Source organism: Struthio camelus, chromosome 14 (genome assembly GCF_040807025.1).
Source record: "Struthio camelus isolate bStrCam1 chromosome 14, bStrCam1.hap1, whole genome shotgun sequence".
In the NCBI taxonomy this organism is placed as follows: domain Eukaryota; kingdom Metazoa; phylum Chordata; class Aves; order Struthioniformes; family Struthionidae; genus Struthio; species Struthio camelus.
Window position 1 is genome coordinate 725,271 of NC_090955.1, and position 14,138 is coordinate 739,408.

The following is a 14,138-nucleotide window of genomic DNA, read 5'->3' on the forward strand; positions in this document are numbered from 1 at the left end:
AGAGCCGGCTCCTGTCTGTATCTGCCTGCAAAAGACAGGGTAGATTGCAGACTGGGAGGGTTTTCTGCAGGAAGAAAGGAGCTTTCTCAGCCCTGACGTTTGGTGTATTCTCTCATACGCAGCTAATTAAAGGGGCATTGCAGAGCACTCTCGGGGTGCTTTGGAGTACCCCAGCACTGGAGTAGAAGAGGTCTTGCACACCAGGACTGGCTGTAGCTCATTGCAGTGCATTTAGGACATGTCAAAAAGTCAGCCACGGTAATTGTACTGTCTGTCTACACCAGGTAGGTGCTTTAGGGAAGTTCAGATAGGGGGCCTCTATGAGACCCTGAGGATTTTTCTTGGCAACAAAACTGCTGGAGGATAAGCTGAGATTTGTAATTTGTAATTTTGGATTTCAGCAGCCCCCCGAGGCCACCACATTTCATTTTTAAAGCATACTGCTTTTAATTTCATTTCTCTTCATGGAGCTCTCAGGCTCCTGTTCCTTTGGATATCTTGGTGAAATCCCACCTTCCTCGGCTGTGGAGTGTGGAAAACCTGACTGGTGAAGAAATCTGAGAATCCAGTGCCTTTGCCGCCAGGATTGCTGTGAAAGCAGCACACTCAGGGAGCGAGCAAACAGCAGGCTCTGACAGCCTGATCCCATTGAAGCAAAGCTGTGTCTCGGCATTCCCAAATGCAAAGCCAAAGATGCAGGCTGTGGGAGAGTTAATAACAAAGCACAACAGTGATTCAGTCAATATCAGCTTCTAGCAGGCTTGCAAACTATGCTGAATGGCAAGAGTGATATCTAAACACAGAAAGACAGTGGCAGAATGTCACTGTCCATATCCACAAGGGAAAACACCAGGGTATTTCTCAGTCACCTTAATCTGCTTTCTTAATATTTACATCAGTTTCCAAATTTCAGACCACTGAGAACGTGACAGCAGTCTTTTTCTTCAAACTGTTTGGTTGCATTGTGCACACTGGGTTTGTTACCAAAGGACTGCTTGTATATTCTCTCTGCTCCAGTATGTTGCTGAGGTGTTGACCAAGGAGAGTCAACAGTTCATTTAAAAAGTCAGCTGGAGCTGATTTTTCTTACGATATTGCTAAAATGATCAGTGTAAGCAAGAAAATAGTTTAAAACAGAAGTTCTAAACTATTTTGCAGATGTGACAAGTTCTTACTTAGAAACTTGTGTCGTAACAACATAATAAGAGCTATAGCACTGTAAAAGATTTCAGAGAACCTGACTCTTAGTGCCTTGGACCCAAAGTCATTGAGTATCCTGTGGTCGTTAGAAAATAGGATTTATAAATCTTGACTGTTCCCTAAGAAATACTCCTGAAGCAGGTAGAACGTGAAATGGGGGAATGGAAAAGTAAAATCAGGTCATAGCTTTTGCTGTCCAGAGCAGACAAGCTGTTTTCCTGTTCTCCACCCCTTGCTCTCCCTAGCAGTGTCATGTGCATCAGGGCCCTTTCATAACTGTCTTTAGTTGATTGCACATTGAGAGGTCCATATTTCAAATTCCCCAGGCAGCAGATCCAAAACACAAAACGACGTCATCATCTTGGTCTAAATCAGAAGTGTCTGGGAGATGCAGGATCCATGTCAACTGTACAGAATCTTTTCTCTCTCCAAGACTCACAGCTCTTGGTCGTTCCCTGTGAGACAGAGGAAGGGAATATCTCCTTGCCTTGGGTCGTTGGAAAGTAATGTCTTAGGCTGTTGGAGGCCTAGGCAGCCTTCTCTGCTTACCCTCCTGCCCCAGCACAGAGGCAGGCAGCTGCTTTGGGGAGTGGGAGCAAGGTAGATGGTTTTCTGCTGCGAGGAAGTGGTCTCCCCTTTCCATGGCGGCAGCTGCTGCTCCTCCTTCCTTCCCTAACACCTCAGTAGCAGCACCATAAATGCTTTTGGCAAGTAAGAGGAAGTCTTTCGCTGTTGGGTTGTATTTGCTGCTCAGCCCTGGGAAACAGCCCTGGGAAAAAGCAGCCAGACCCAGCCATCGCACCTCACTGTTCTGTTAAGAGGTATTAAGGCACCTCCTCTCCAATCATCTTTTTTTTCTTTTCCCCTTCTATTTAAAGTGGGGGCAGAATCATCACCTTGGAGGGACGAGGCTTTGAGTTGGTACAGAATGTGTCGATGGTTGTACGTGGCATCGGCAGAGAACAAACGGTGAGTGACACTGCTTGATACTGCTTCATAACTTCAGAGCAGGGCTGCGTGCCTGATACCTGAGGACATTTGAAGGGTGAAAGCTGAGGCCTTAGCCTGTGTTGCAGATTGGGCTGCGAGCAGGGATGAAAATGTTATGATCCTGAGCCCAGCAGAGTGACAGGCCTAATCTATTCCCATGCAGTAATGATGTTTTTAGTGCTATCAGTGTGCCTGATGCTTAATGGTGCCTGGCTGGATGATCAGCACACCAGATGCCTATCAATTCGCAATCAGGTGAAGCAAAGCCACCCTATTCAAGGCTGATCAAAGTCTTGGGGTTGCTCAGGCTGTTTGTTGATGCACAGAGGAGACTTGGGTTCATCTTTTTTTGATGTACGTGCTCTCTCCTGCTTTCAGAATTGTAAGGTTCACACCGACACTGTGATTACCTGCCCCTCTCCAGCTGCCTCCAACATCACTATGGGGAACAAGCCAGCACCTGTAGATTTCTATCTCAATGGTCGCCTCTATGCGGATGACCGTCCAGCTCTTGATGAGGAGATGTACCCAGAGGAGGCCCTGCATATCAGCAAATTCAGCCTGGAGTACTATGCAGACCCCCAGTTCTTCACAGCCAAGAAGGAGAAATGGATCAAGCATCATCCTGGCGAGCCCTTAACTCTGGTTATACACGTAAGAGATTGGCTGCACTAAGCTTCTGGGATGTTGCCTGTTCCTCCGTGGGGAGCTCTTCAGTCCTGAGTACTAGTACAGTGGCTGCTTCACAAAAACAGTAGAGAAAAAGGAGACAGTGAGGACGGGAGGACCAGAACTCTCACAAGGGCAGAGAGCTTGTTCCTCAGCTCTGCTGTGCCTTGCCTCTTCCATCAGGGGATACAGCTTAACCTGATGATGCCCTTTGAGGCATGATGACAGAGGGCTGTATTTGAAGGGTATAATAGCAAGGAGCTAAATAAAATACAAGAACTGTGATAAAGCATGATAATGCACTGGCCTGAAATCAAACAGGTGAGCCAGGAGGTCCTGACAGTAGATGTTTATTCCAGCAGTAAAAAGTTATGTGTTCTTTTCTTTTGGCTACTGAATTCAGTTCAGTTAACAAGGAAGTCAAGGTACAGCAGTTCAGACAATGCATAAGGCTGATTCAAAGGTCGTTGTTCATTGCAGGATGTCCTCGCTGGTTGCAACTTGCTTCAGAAACACACTCCCCCTTTCTCAGGCTCTGCAATCCCATCCCCTACCTATCTCCTCTGTTGTACATCTTTCCTCACTCCCAGGTGGGCTCGCAGATCCTTTTCGGGGTACACAGCCAAGGTAGATCAAAACTAGATTTTTACAGGTTCCATGAGGGGCTTGTTCCTTCCATGCCTCATGCTGAGTGAGGAATGGGAAACGGGAAAATGGAGAATGGCCCAATTCTGGGTTTCCTATGGAAGGTTGGAAAAATGTCCTTGGAGAGGGAGAATGTTCCCAAACAAACAGCAGGGAAATATGGAAAGTAAAGCAGGAAAATTCACTGTGAATCAGATTACTACTTTGAAGACTGACATCCTGATTTTATTTTTGTCATTAGAAAGAGCCTGACAACCTAGGCCTGGAAAGCAATGAGTACCAAGTGAAAATTGGCCTTATCTCGTGTGAGATCCAGATTGTTTCCGACAAAGTCATTCACTGCTCGGTCAACGAGTCTCTGAGCACTTCGGAAAGACAGTTACCTGTGATGGTAAGTCCTGGAAGCCTTCGAGCTCTAAGTTTGCAGGGCAAAAGGGGTTCTTGTTGCAAACCTTGCATGCAGAGGAGTCAGTTTTCTGCACAAGTAGGGCCATAAAGTCATGAGCTGTCAGGGACACACTCCCAGACAGCCTTACAGACAGAAGGGTGGACAAAATAGGGTATGCTTACAGTTGTCCCCAAGGCTGCTGCTTCAGTGAGATGTAGTGTAGTCGCCACCAAGGCTGTCCTAAATCGTGGAGAGGGGCTGCCATGCTCCAAATTATGAGGCGCAGACAGCTGAATGCTGAGTCATTCCTGCTGAGTTAACTTGGGAACTGGTTGGTTTTGCTGTAAGTTGTGAGGGGGAGATTTTGTCAGTCTTAGTAAGGCAATGTAAAATCCCAGGCATGTGATTTTTCATCACTTGCAGTAATTTTCTTTCTGGCCCTTGTGAGATGAGTTTGGGGATTTCCATCCGGTTTTCAGCCAGCCAGCCCTCCTATTGTCAGCAGAAGAGCTGCAAGTGGACATGAAGACGTAAACCTTAATAAGCCTTAGTAAATCACTAGAGAGGGTCCCTGTAATACGCCTAGGGAGATTAGGAGAATGACACAGGACTGAGAAGTTCATATTGTTGCTTCCCAGTGGCTACCATTTTGGCACTGTGAAGAATTTAGTCTTCAGGGCTGTTGTGCTTGGCCTCAGAACTACTTTCATCTTTATGCATTTGCAAAATTCACAATCTTCTGTTACTGTCTGCCCTCCTCCCCCCCCCCCCCAAGAACTTGACGTACTGTTCTTCTTGCCCTCAATTTCTTTCATTTCATATGCAGCCCATTGCTACTTAGGGATGTGGTCATGGCTTTTCATAGTTGGAGGGAGACTGCCTCTGTCTCCATGGTCTGAGAACTTGCAGCCTCCATCCCAGCTGAGTTTTCTTCCAGTAGATGTGTTAATATTGAATTAGCAGGCGTCTGTGGCTTGGTCAGGGAGGAGAAGAGGTGCAGAGGGATTTGAGGAATCTGTAGACTTAAAACTGCCCAGAAAAAAAGCACAAAGATGTACCATCAGTTCCAGCAATGAAGTTGTCCAGTTTATTGGCTGTGGTCTGTTGTGCATGAAATTCTGTTGCAAACTGTGAACAAGGAAATGCAGAAGTAGCAGAATTTCCTAAGTAATTTTAATGGAAATTTTAAATAGGGTAATTTTGGTTTTAGTGAGAACCGAAAAACAGGGAAACCCCTTTGGGGAAAAAAAGAAATTTGTAAGTTTGCTAGTTCTGACATAAAACATTCAGGGCAATGCCCTACTAGTTCCCTAGAAAACAAGAGAATGCTACACAACACTAAAGTAACACATAGCTGTTGGGAGCGTAGCTAAAAAATCAACTTGCATTCATATCTGTATGCACTTATTAACTTTCATATATGATTTGAGTTATTGCCTGCTGGCCATTTCATAGGCAACAGCTGTCTTTTGGAATATAGTCCTAATAGCTTTAGTAACATTGGGCCAGACTTATGCAATGGGCACGAACTAATCTGCATTACTAACAGTTATCAGAGGCCTGCAAAAATCACATGTGTTCAGTTGCTAATGTGACTTCTTCCTTTTGGATAGCTGAAATGTTTGTTGTTGTGACTGCCCAGTTTGTTGTTTAAATGGTAGAGCTTAGGTCTGCAGTGATGAGAGCAAAGGAAAATACCCCTTTAAAATGTGTCCCACGGTAGACCTTAATTCTGACAGTGATTCTGAGCATGCCTGTTCTGTAAAGCTGTTGGTGGACTATGCCTACATTGGCCAAGTAGTGCAGTGCAGTAGGATACAGTCTGTAGAGTAAAACAAGTGGTGCTGAAGATCTCGCTTCTGGGTGCGTGTGTGTTTTGGGGATTACTTTCTAGTGGCTCTTGTGGGAGTACTTTAGTTGAGTTGGAGTTTAATTTTGGTTTAGTTTAATCCCAATGGAATCCAGTTCACATCCTGGAAGACTCCAAGACTGGTCCATCATGTAAACCGGGGTGCAGAAAGGAGGCAGATGAGGACTACACCAGGGATCCAAACCAGTGCTAGTATAGACATGGCCTTCACCTGGGGGTACTCTGCCCCAGCTGGGGAACCTGTCTTCCCAGAAGTGGAGGACGGGTCTGTCCTCCAGCCTTGTCAAGTCTCTGCATCCCCACCATGTGGTGGAGTCAGGAAATGTTGCCATTTAACCCAGAGCCTCATCAATTCTTCTTGTAAAAATTGTGCTGACTAGACCTGTCCAAATGAGAAAGAAAAAAGTTTCCCGAGGCCATCAAACCACTTTTGTTCATGACCAAATCATTTAAACACTAGATTAAACAGTGAGCATGGGATTTCTCCTCTGGAAAATAGGAAGGGTTGAATTAGTGAAAAAAATATAACTCAAAACACAGCCAGAACTTGCCTCATTACAGCTTGTCAGAGAAAACGCACAAAAATCTTGAGGCTAGATAGGCTGATTTATACAGACTGTGAAATGAACATCATCACATATTCACATGGAAGCAAATCTGCCTACAACCGGGTGTGGAAGTTGCATACGCGTGTCTTTGGTGTTCTGGCCTCTGCCTCCCGCCTGGTTTGTAGGACCAGCCAAAGTGACCTTTCCCTACCAGCCGCAGCGGCAATGAGCTGATTGTCCAACCCACGGCGCAGTACAGATGTAACCAAAGCTCCTGCCGTTGAGTACTGCTCGCAGATACCACCCAAGGCATTGCCAGTGCCAGGGACCCTTTAAGGGGCAAGTAAAAGGCCACATTACGGGTTGCGGGAGTGGGAGCCTAACTGTGTAGTCCAGCATTGATGGTTGGAGGCACTAAAGGTTTTTCATGACTCCTAATTAAAGCCCTCTGAATTGTCCTCTGGAAGGGCAGTCCTCCCTGTTACCTATAGAGAGAATAGTATAGAAAGAATGCCATCCAAACTTATTTAGATGCCCGAAGTTAGGCAACCCTCATCAGTTGCTCTGGAATGTAAGAAAGAACTTGAGTTTCCCCAAGGGCATGGAGCTGTGTGCTGCATGGTATTTCGTGCCATGGGTATGGGGGGGAGGCATATGCTTGTGCTGTTTCTGTTGCTGGCTTATGTGGTGCAGAACGATGGTGGCCTCCATAGATGGTACCAGGCAGTCACAGCCAGTAAGGAAGGAAACTTGTGCTCTCCAGCCAATCTTTTCTCTTTAGATGGCTGAACAAACGCTCCTCACTGCTACTTTAGCCCAGCTACGTAGAGTTATTTGTAATTGAATGCACAGCTTGTATCTCTTTTGGAGGCTCTATATGATACAGATGTATTCATAAGATTATTCCGTCTCTTCCCAACCTCATTTCAAATTTTTGCTCAAGTTTCTCTTGCTTCTCATTCTTTTAGAGAAGTAAAACTCACATTTCTAGAAGTGAAAGACTTATGTGTGGTCGTGAGTTTTCCTTATCAGATGCTGCTATGGAACCCTTTCATCTCAGAGGCTTAGAGAGTTGTTTATAGACAGTGATGAGTAAACTTATCAACCTACCTGTGATGTGTGTTTGCCTCTTCCTTTATGGTGATCAGGAGACTGAAACACTGAGTTCCAGTGGTTTGTGCTTGGTGTCACAAGAAGTATGAGTTGGGAATAGAGCCGGCACCTCCTGACACCCAGTCCAGTACTTTACCTGCAAGATAGTTACTTGTCCCTGGGCACGTTATTATTTATTTTTATTCCCTTATTTTATTTTTATTTCAAAGTCTTTCAAATTTCTTTACCTTCTTTCCCTGAATAGTAGCAGTTCTGCTTTTGGAGAAGAAAAGAGAGTGACGCCAGGATTAAAAAGTGATTAAAAGGCCTGACAAAGTTGGGTGATTAGCAGAAGTGGTTTTCTAATAAGAGTAGTACAGGCAGTTCTATATTTTACAGTGTATTCTTTAAGACAGGGTTTGAGGCTGGCTCAGTAGGCTCTGCCACCATACCCAATTAGCACACCACTTGGGCATGCTTGAGGCTGCTTTTTTGCTCTGAAGGGAACTGATTTGCATGCCTCTGCTCCAAAGAGCTGCAGTGGAGAAAACTCGAGCAGTTCCGAGCAACTAGAAAGTCTTCTGTGGCATCTTTGGGAGGTCATGAGAGTCCTGGGCATCCATTGTGTTACTTCAGGCTGTTGTGACTCCACTGGGCTTGCTTCTGTTTTCCATGAATATGTACAAGAAGGGAATTGGGCCATTTTGACACAGATGAAATCCCCACAGGCCAGGCAGCAATAGGCCAGACTGTGGTCTGACCTTCCCTCCTGAAGCCTGATCGTCACTGCACCAGTGTGATCAGCCCACATCTTGGGCTAAGGACTCCGAGCACTGCCGAGCACTTCCCCATTTAGTCCCTTCCCTACTCGAGTGTCAAGCTATTTGATAACTTACTGCTCAGCTGTTGGTTTTCCTCCTTCTTTGTCCCTCTCTAGATCCAGGTTGGAAAGTTCAACCACACAATTGCCATGCTACACCTTGGGGGAGGAGAGACTGCAATCATCGTCTCCATTGTCATCTGCAGTATCTTGCTGGTCCTGTCTGTTGTCGGTAAGGGAACAGAAAGCCGAGTTCCCAGGCCATGGTGAGATTTTTCTCACTGCGTTTGGAGAGATGCATATCCAATGGTCCATCTAGGCCAAGGCCCTGTCTTCGGTAATAGTCAGTGGCGGATGCCTAGCGAAGAGCATAAAGAGCAGAATAAGCATCCTTTGTTACAGATCTGGAGCAGACACCACAGGATTTTGCTAACCTCATTAGATGCTGCACAGCAAACCTGTATCTTCTGGCTAGTGTATCTTTTCATCACATGCCCAGAACCGCTGTGCAGCAAGAAACCCATCAGTTCACAGCAAATGAGGTGTTTCTAATAAGGATTTAATTTATTTTTAATAAAAGTTATTATGCATACTATTTCTTAAATGCACCACTAGTCATTAGAAACATATTTCTGGAGGTGTGGGAAAGGCTGTCAGACATGGACACTGTAATACAGGTGGTAAACCTCTTGAAATCTATATTCATTAATCAGCTGGAATGTATTAATATGCAGTTAAGTTGAGTATTTTACAGCCCAGACCTAAATTGAAGATGACAGTTACGGTATGATCATTAAATTCCTGCTGGCTTGATTTATATACAGATAGTCAACAGCTGCCTGGTCAGAAACATTTTGTCATAGGTGTTAAGCCAACACTGAGTTTAGCTTTCTGTACCCGTGTCAGCAGTTCCACCCAGATGACCACTCTGATCCCAGCTTCAGCTGCTCCTAATGATCTCCTCCAAAAGGCTTGTTCTGTCTCTCTTCTCCAGCTCTCTTTGTGTTTTGCACAAAGAGCCGCAGAGCAGAGCGCTACTGGCAGAAAACTTTGCTCCAGATGGAAGAAATGGAGTCCCAGATCCGAGAGGAAATTCGCAAAGGTAAGTCACTGTACTGCCGACAGAGCCGGGATTAGGAGGGAGATGTCAGAATAACAGGATTGAAGCGGTTCACCGTCTGCTTTATAGGAGTGTTTAAAGAAACAAGAACTTAGCCTGAGTTTTTGTCATTGCCTTTGTGTTTCAGCAGGGTCTGTGAATAAGGCTCAGTGGTTGGAAGTGTGGCTCTGCCACTGTCTTGCTGCCTGACTTGAGCAAGCCACTTATCTTCAGTGCCATAGTTTCTCTGTCCAGAGATTAATGACCGTTGGCTGTGACAAAAGATTGCTTGAAAGCCACACTGATTTATAACATGGCTTATTAATGGGTACAGCAAAAATTGCAGCACGCTCCTGCTAGAACAACTAGAGAAGCATTTCAAGCATCCACGTTTGCTGTCTTCTCAGTACGTGAATCTCTGCAACATACACTGAAATTTTCCTTCTGTAGAACCAGACTCTGCAGGACTGGTATCCTGGCGGCAATAAAAATTTTCTCTCTACAGGATATGATGTATAGTGCTGACAGTTAAATCCTGAATGTAATCTGCTGCTCCTTGAGAAAACCCAGCTTCAGCTCACTCAAGGAAAAAGGCTTGAGGAGGCAGAGCCAAGACATCCAATGTATTTCAGTGCCAGCCTCCCTGCTGACTGACTCAGCTGGTAGATTATCAGAGCTCTTACCATCTGTGGGTCTCTTTGCCTAAGGTTTTGCTGAGCTGCAGACAGACATGACAGACCTGACCAAGGAGCTAAACCGCAGCCAAGGGATCCCGTTCCTGGAATACAAGCACTTTGTCACCCGGACATTCTTCCCCAAAGTAAGACAATAACACATTTCACAGGCATCTAATCACTCCCAATTCCTCCCTAACCAAATCAGGTCTCTGCTTTCCCTCTGCTAAAGGGTCATTACAGTGTAACAAAATCATTCCACTGTTATATATCTAGTTGTCATGTATTTCAGCCTTAATTATCATCAAAACTGGAGCCACAGCTCTTCAGGTGTGAAGTAAGGTTGGGCTTGGTTAGAACATGATAGGAGCCTTGCAGAGCAAAAAAACAGATGAGACTCCATTCGTTGGGTCAGATTGCACTAGCTTCCCAGTTCAATGCATTTGGATACCCTCTTCTACAAGTGCTGTCTCTCACATGAGAAGAAAATGCTAGGGACATCCAGTTCTCCCCTAGTGGTTCCAGTCATACCCCAGTGGTCTGTTTGGACGAAGATGAGGCTGTAAGATAGTATCTCCCATCTATGTTCAGGGAAGGGTGGTTTTTTGTTCCAAGTCAGCATACTGCCTAGGTTTTCCAGCTGCATTGCCAATTCTGACAAACTCATTAGATGTCTCCGTGTCTTCTCTTCTGTCCTTCCTGTCCAAGATTGGGCGCATGGTGTCACCACTAAGAGACCACTGGGCGTAGAGTCCCAGTGCATCTACCCAGAGTCCTCCTCCAGGACTGCCCTAGATATGACATTTCCATAATTCCTGTCACCAGCTGCTCTGTTGTGGTGCTGTGCACTGTTAACAGCAGCTATATTTCACCCCTGAGGCAGTTGCATTTCAGTGGTGAAGAGTGAGAGGATGATTTATGACTGCAGTGTTTCATAAGTAATTATTACCCAGATTTTTAAGTTATCCAGTCTCTATATATCTGCAAAGTAGACTCTTTAAGATTCAGGCTGCAATATGAATGTTAGAGATTTAAACATTTTTCCCATCTGTTTCAAAAGTTACATATGTTAAAACACCCAGTAGTCCTCTATTTTGACTTACTCTTCTAGAATACGTTCTCTTCTAGGATCTTCTAGCTGTCAAATTAGTCTATTTGCAGTCTCCTACTCTAACAGCCTTGTGTCTGCTAAGACATCTGCCTCCCTCCATTCCTATGGTGTTTGTTCATTCAAGAGGCCCTTGCAAAGTGTTTAAAGGCTTCATAAAGCATTCCAGTGCATTTCCTCATAATGGGTGGTCTTTAGTCCTGATGACATTTCTCTCCATCTTACTCTCTTGTGGTATGTGGCGAATGAGAAGGACTCTAGTCTCGATCACTTGCTCTCTCCTGACGGCTCTCTCTCGTTGCAGTGTTCCTCGCTCTATGAGGAGTGCTACATTCTGCCTTCCCAGCAGCCCAACTCCCAGGTGGGGTCCCAGGTCCAAGAAACTCATCCGCTCCTGGTGGGGGAATGGAAAGTGAGTAATCCATTAACAAAACAAATGTTCTTTGACAGTTACTAACGATATTCTTATGTGTTGACAGTGCCATGTATTTTCTTGTGGTGCGTGGGGAATGCTTGATCCCTCAAAACTTTCAACGTATACCAGCACTGGATCAGCTTTTGCTGACTGGAGAAGATAGATCTGTGAAATTCTGCTCTCACACAAAGGATCTCTATCACGAGATCTTCCCCAGTTTCACTGTGGGCTTTTCTTTGTAGGTGTACCATATCGTATTTCATTTCAGTCCCATATGTAGCTCATCATAAATAAGCTCAACAGAGATTCCTCCCAAGCAGGAGTTCAGTAGAAACTCTTGTTGTCCCAGAGCTAGGTTTCTTGCGGACAGAGAGGTGGGAATCATAGAGTCAAAGAGTAATTTAGGTTGGAGTGGAGCTCTGAGGTTCATCTAGTCCAACCCTCGGCCTAAAGCAGTTCCAACAAGACTCAGGCCCTTGTCCAGTCAAGTTTCAAATATCTGCAAGGATGGAAATCCCACGGCCTCTCTGGGAAGACTGCAACAAGATCTCCCTTTCACCACCTCCTTTTAAGGCTGAACAAGCCCAGCTTTCTCAGCTTCTCTTGGTACGTCAAGTTCTCCAGCCCCCTAATTGTTTTAGCAGCCCTCCATTGCACTTACTCCAGTCTATCAATGTACATCTTGTACTAGGGAGCCCAAAACTGGACATAGTACTCCAGATGCAGTCTCACAAGTGCCAAATGGAAAGGAATAGTCTCTTCCATTGACCTGCTGGTTATGCTGCTTCTAATACAGCCCAGTGTGCAGTTGGAGTCTTTGCTGCAAAAGCACACTGCTGACTCATTTCAAATAGGAGGGAGTAAGGGGACCTTCAGGACTGTGTCTACGTTCAGTGGGACCATCCTTACAGTCAGGTAGGGTAAAGGCTGGGGGAAAGCAACAAACAGTGCTTTTTTCACTCTACTTTCCAAATTTTTCTTTAGATTCCTGAAAACTGCAGACCCAATATGGAAGAAGGAATCTCACTGTTTTCCACCTTGCTCAACAACAAGCACTTTCTCATTGTGTTTGTCCACGCTCTTGAACAACAGAAGGACTTTGCTGTTAGAGACAGGTAGGAGCTTCAGAAGACCCTGTACAAAGCAGCACTGGCAGCCGATCCTGCGTGTGTGTGGGCCACAGCAGGTGTCTGGGCCAGCAGTGCCAGCCTGACCGCAGCCCACACTGCTGCTGCTGCTTGATTGTGAGGGGAGATGGCCCCTGAGCCCCCATGGTTCCCACTGTTTGCTGAGGCTGCCAGTGAAGGAGCTATCGAGCATATCACCTGTCCTACCCAGCATGTTAACTGAGACCTGCCCACACATTTTCCATAGGCCTGTGGCTGTTAGCTGTTGTTCAGCTAGGCTAAACTTGAGACAAAGACCTAGCAGCTGGAAGAGACTCCATTTATTCCTAACCACTAAGCGATCCAGCCCATCTCTAGGGTCATGCATTTTTGTTGAAGGCTGAGTTACACTGACCTCCCATTTCCCTGTTGGAAGTGGATTGCCTACAAACCTTCTCCATTATCCTGAAGAGCACCAAAAGGTACAATAGGTAATTCCCTCTTGCAGTGTGTGTATCCCTAAACTCTTTATTTACCAGTACAAGCTGACCTGAGGTCCAGCAGCTGAACTGAAAGATGGTTTGAAATATAACTCCTTTCAGAAGGCTCATGAAAATTGTCTGAAATAGTGCCCTTGTGTTAATTTTTTTTATGCCGGTTGGTGGCTTAGTCTTGGGATCAGGCGTTGAGTTATATACTTGTTTTTTTCCAGGTGTAACCTGGCCTCCCTGCTTACTATTGCGTTGCATGGGAAACTGGAGTATTACACCAGCATCATGAAGGACCTCTTGGTGGATCTAATAGATGCTTCAGCTTCCAAAAACCCCAAGCTGATGCTGAGGAGAACTGAATCTGTAGTGGAGAAGATGCTCACCAACTGGATGTCCATCTGCATGTACAGCTATCTCAGAGTAAGAGAACCAGATCAGTGTTCTTCTAGATGGGAGTTCTAGACTGCATGCAAGTGTAATGAGGGACGCATGGGTCAGCTGAGGTCCAAATACCTGTAAGCATTGCCAGTTGCCTTGTGACTACTGGTTGACAAACTCCAACAGATTGAAATGTTCAGGTGTGAAAAAGCAACCTTAGGTTCGGTGGCTTCACCACTTCTGTATGGGGATTTGGTGAGATCAGACTTTTCTGCAGGCTTTCTGGTATGGCTTGAGTTTGTAAGGCCAGAGCGCTAATAGAACTATGTTATTTCCATTTGTTACCATGTTGGAGAAGAGAGCCATAAGGGAATTAAAAAATGATAACTAAAATGGTTTGAGGTTTTGGAAGAAGTTCCAGTTATTTGTTGTTTTCCCTGACAAGCTTGCATAGCCTTACTGATAGTCATCAGATAGTTCAGCTTTTTCTGTTTTGAATGCAAGAGCACAGACTATTAAGACGGGATCATAGCACACAGGGTAGGAACACTATTCTGTTGTCATTGTTCATTTGTATGTGGGGATTCTCACACTGAAAGTGTCTTTATGTTTCCAAGTTGGTCAAATAAGTCTTAGCAAGAGAGG

At 45.3% G+C, this 14,138-nt stretch overlaps 1 protein-coding gene across 1 annotated transcript in view; it reads left to right on the forward strand.

The window, feature by feature from the left end:
* The window catches only part of PLXND1 (plexin D1), a 94,473-nt gene that overhangs the window by 55,588 nt on the left and 24,747 nt on the right, over positions 1–14,138 (forward strand). The window contains exons 17-25 of the mRNA XM_068906733.1: positions 2,079–2,169; positions 2,569–2,844; positions 3,746–3,895; positions 8,340–8,454; positions 9,217–9,324; positions 10,029–10,141; positions 11,408–11,515; positions 12,503–12,633; positions 13,337–13,535. Of these exons, the coding sequence (XP_068762834.1) occupies positions 2,079–2,169; positions 2,569–2,844; positions 3,746–3,895; positions 8,340–8,454; positions 9,217–9,324; positions 10,029–10,141; positions 11,408–11,515; positions 12,503–12,633; positions 13,337–13,535 (1,291 nt within the window). The remainder of the gene's footprint in view (positions 1–2,078; positions 2,170–2,568; positions 2,845–3,745; positions 3,896–8,339; positions 8,455–9,216; positions 9,325–10,028; positions 10,142–11,407; positions 11,516–12,502; positions 12,634–13,336; positions 13,536–14,138) is intronic.